We start from the raw sequence: 2,500 nt of genomic DNA on the forward strand, positions 1-2,500 counted from the left end.
AGCGGGTTTATGTACTGTCCTCTTTAGATTTTAGTGAGTTTTATTGCATACAGATGGCTCCACATGTGCCCAGCAACAAGGAGTCTATCAGTTGGCCCTAGTGACCAATCGTGATTTCCCCATTCCTTGAATTGGTGGGAAAGTGTGTTTTTCTTTCCATTACTATTAATATTAACATTGTTATCATTCTTACTAATATTATGATTACTAAATTGTTATTAAAATATTAATACGATCAAAGTCAATAAAATAATAGAAGTGAAGCTTTCAAAAAACAAAGGAAAAGGGTAAACATATGAGACAGGTAAGACTAATAACTGACTCCTTGGTGACTAAGCACTTGTAGACTCATCTATATGAAAAGACAATAGATAAAATTTTATTGGGTATGGCATTATAGTCTTGCCACCTGCACACACTGGGTTAATATATCATCATCTATTTGTGAATTAACCAGTCTGGAAACTAATAAATCAGGAAGATCAGAATGAATCAGAATAAATCAAAAGTACTTTATCACTCACCTGATTGTCTGACTCAGGCTGTGAGTTGGAGGTGTTCTCAACTGAATTGTCCTCCACGTCCAGTGCTGATCCAGAGTCTGTGGTGGAGGCATCATCCAATTTGTCTGTGGTGGGCTTGTCTGGTGTTACCGCAGTGCTGTCCTCCTTTGAGTGGGTCTCAATAAAGCTGTTTAGGTCCAGTATGTTGGGGAAGGTCACTCTGAAAGATAAGGGGGTACGGTATGGAAATTTGGATATCAAGCAATATGTCTCAAGATGCTGGTATTGCAACTTAGAAGCATATAGGGTTTAGCAAATATTGTAGTATAACAAGAGGAATAGATGGAGATAACTGAAACTGTTTTAGTACCAAAATATTTTATGAGCAAACAGACTTTAACCCTTATAATCCGGATGACATAACCATCTCATCACGAAAAAATATGGCTTGAGGGGCAGGCGATGTGAATATGTCATCACGGGAAAATCTGGCTGTGGGCAATGGTGACACGAGCTTACTGTCGTGAGCATTTCGGGTGATGAGGAAACAAACCTCTTGGAGGGTGATTAGGCTCATTTAGTTTATAGAAAGGGGATTTTGCATTATTTCCACAGATAAATGAGTGTGGAATGTAGAGCCCATGAGCCATGACTGGAAGAGTGCCGACTACCGGAAGGATGTCATTTCCATTCTCAGGATCCTACAACTGGATGCTATAGCTGGCAGCATAGATTGTATAACAGAATATTTAATATTAAAAATAAATAAATAAATAAATAAATAAATAAATAAAATATATAAATAGATAAATAAATGAAACAAATAAAAAAAATGTACTTATTGTTATTATTCTTGCACTGAGTTATGGACTCCTGGAGAGATGACATGGAGTCTGTGCAAGGAAACTTGCAATCAAATGACAAATATAGACATTGCAAAATGGCAAAAAAAAAAAAAAGCTTGTCCCACTTCCCCCCCCCAAAAAAAAAAAATAACAACACTATCTTGTAACTGCAATGAGCATTTGTGTGTGCCTAGTCTACAAGCAGTGTACCCATTAGAGCAACCTCTCAAGTAAACCTAATGCCTTTATTTTGGGCTATGTGACTGCTGTGAAGCAACCTGATGCAATGGGTTACTATTGTCATATTCCAATAATACTAAATTGTGCTTTAACAGGCTCTGTCTTCACCCCTAAAATCTTATTTGCTCCCCAAATAGCATAAATGCTCTGGTAAAAATTACAGAAGGGAAAAAAAGAAAGAAAGAAAGAAAAAATCTATGCACTTACTTGTCATTCAGCTTGATTCTATGCAAGGTCTGGTAGTCAAAGTCGAAGCGCATGAGGTGTATGGTGAGCAGGTAGGGGAAGCGTGTGAATTTCAGCCCTTTGTGAGCATCACACAGAGAATCACATTTTGAGCATTTGTATTTATTGTTCCCTGTCAAAAGTTCTGGCTCCACGAAGGCCCTCAGGGCTTCCTCCTGTTTGGAGGAGGAGGAAATTGGGAGGAAAACATTAAGGAAAATAAAATATGGGTCTGCCTTCTTCAGCCATTCCATGGGTAAGTTTGTCCTTAAGGGGCTATGACCACTCAGATCTGCTTTAGTGAGGTGGCAATAACATGAAAATAATATGAATAGATCCAAAGAAGGCAAGAAGATATAATTAGCAGGGAAGAAACCTCAAAAGGAATGAGAGGAAAAAGAAGCAAGTCAGATAAAGATGATATGGAACAGAAGGCAAAGAAGTGAATGACTGTCACAAATTAGAATGTGAAATGCAGCTGCTAAAAATAAGAATTCTTGTTTACAAGATCATATTTTCCAACAATAAAACAACAGATAAAAAGGTTGAAAGACTAGGAACTGATCACTCACCACAGATTTATATGCAGAGCTGGAGCCAAAGGGTCTGATGGGGAGAGGAATGTCCAGGTATGTGTCCTCCCGGGCTCCCTCATTGTCGCACTCTAGGCACTTGACATAATCCTTC

At 38.2% G+C, this 2,500-nt stretch overlaps 1 protein-coding gene across 5 annotated transcripts in view; it reads right to left on the reverse strand.

The window, feature by feature from the left end:
• The window catches only part of LOC125039584 (ubiquitin carboxyl-terminal hydrolase 47-like), a 60,036-nt gene that overhangs the window by 18,625 nt on the left and 38,911 nt on the right, over nucleotides 1-2,500 (reverse strand). For all 5 annotated transcript variants that reach the window (XM_047633708.1, XM_047633705.1, XM_047633706.1 and 2 more), the window contains 3 exons: nucleotides 2,386-2,500; nucleotides 1,796-1,989; nucleotides 525-723 (listed from right to left, as the gene is read on the reverse strand). The exon at nucleotides 2,386-2,500 is cut by the window's right edge and continues 7 nt beyond it. In XM_047633708.1, the coding sequence (XP_047489664.1) occupies nucleotides 525-723; nucleotides 1,796-1,989; nucleotides 2,386-2,500 (508 nt within the window). The remainder of the gene's footprint in view (nucleotides 1-524; nucleotides 724-1,795; nucleotides 1,990-2,385) is intronic.

This window comes from Penaeus chinensis, chromosome 27, assembly GCF_019202785.1.
Source record: "Penaeus chinensis breed Huanghai No. 1 chromosome 27, ASM1920278v2, whole genome shotgun sequence".
NCBI lineage: Eukaryota > Metazoa > Arthropoda > Malacostraca > Decapoda > Penaeidae > Penaeus > Penaeus chinensis.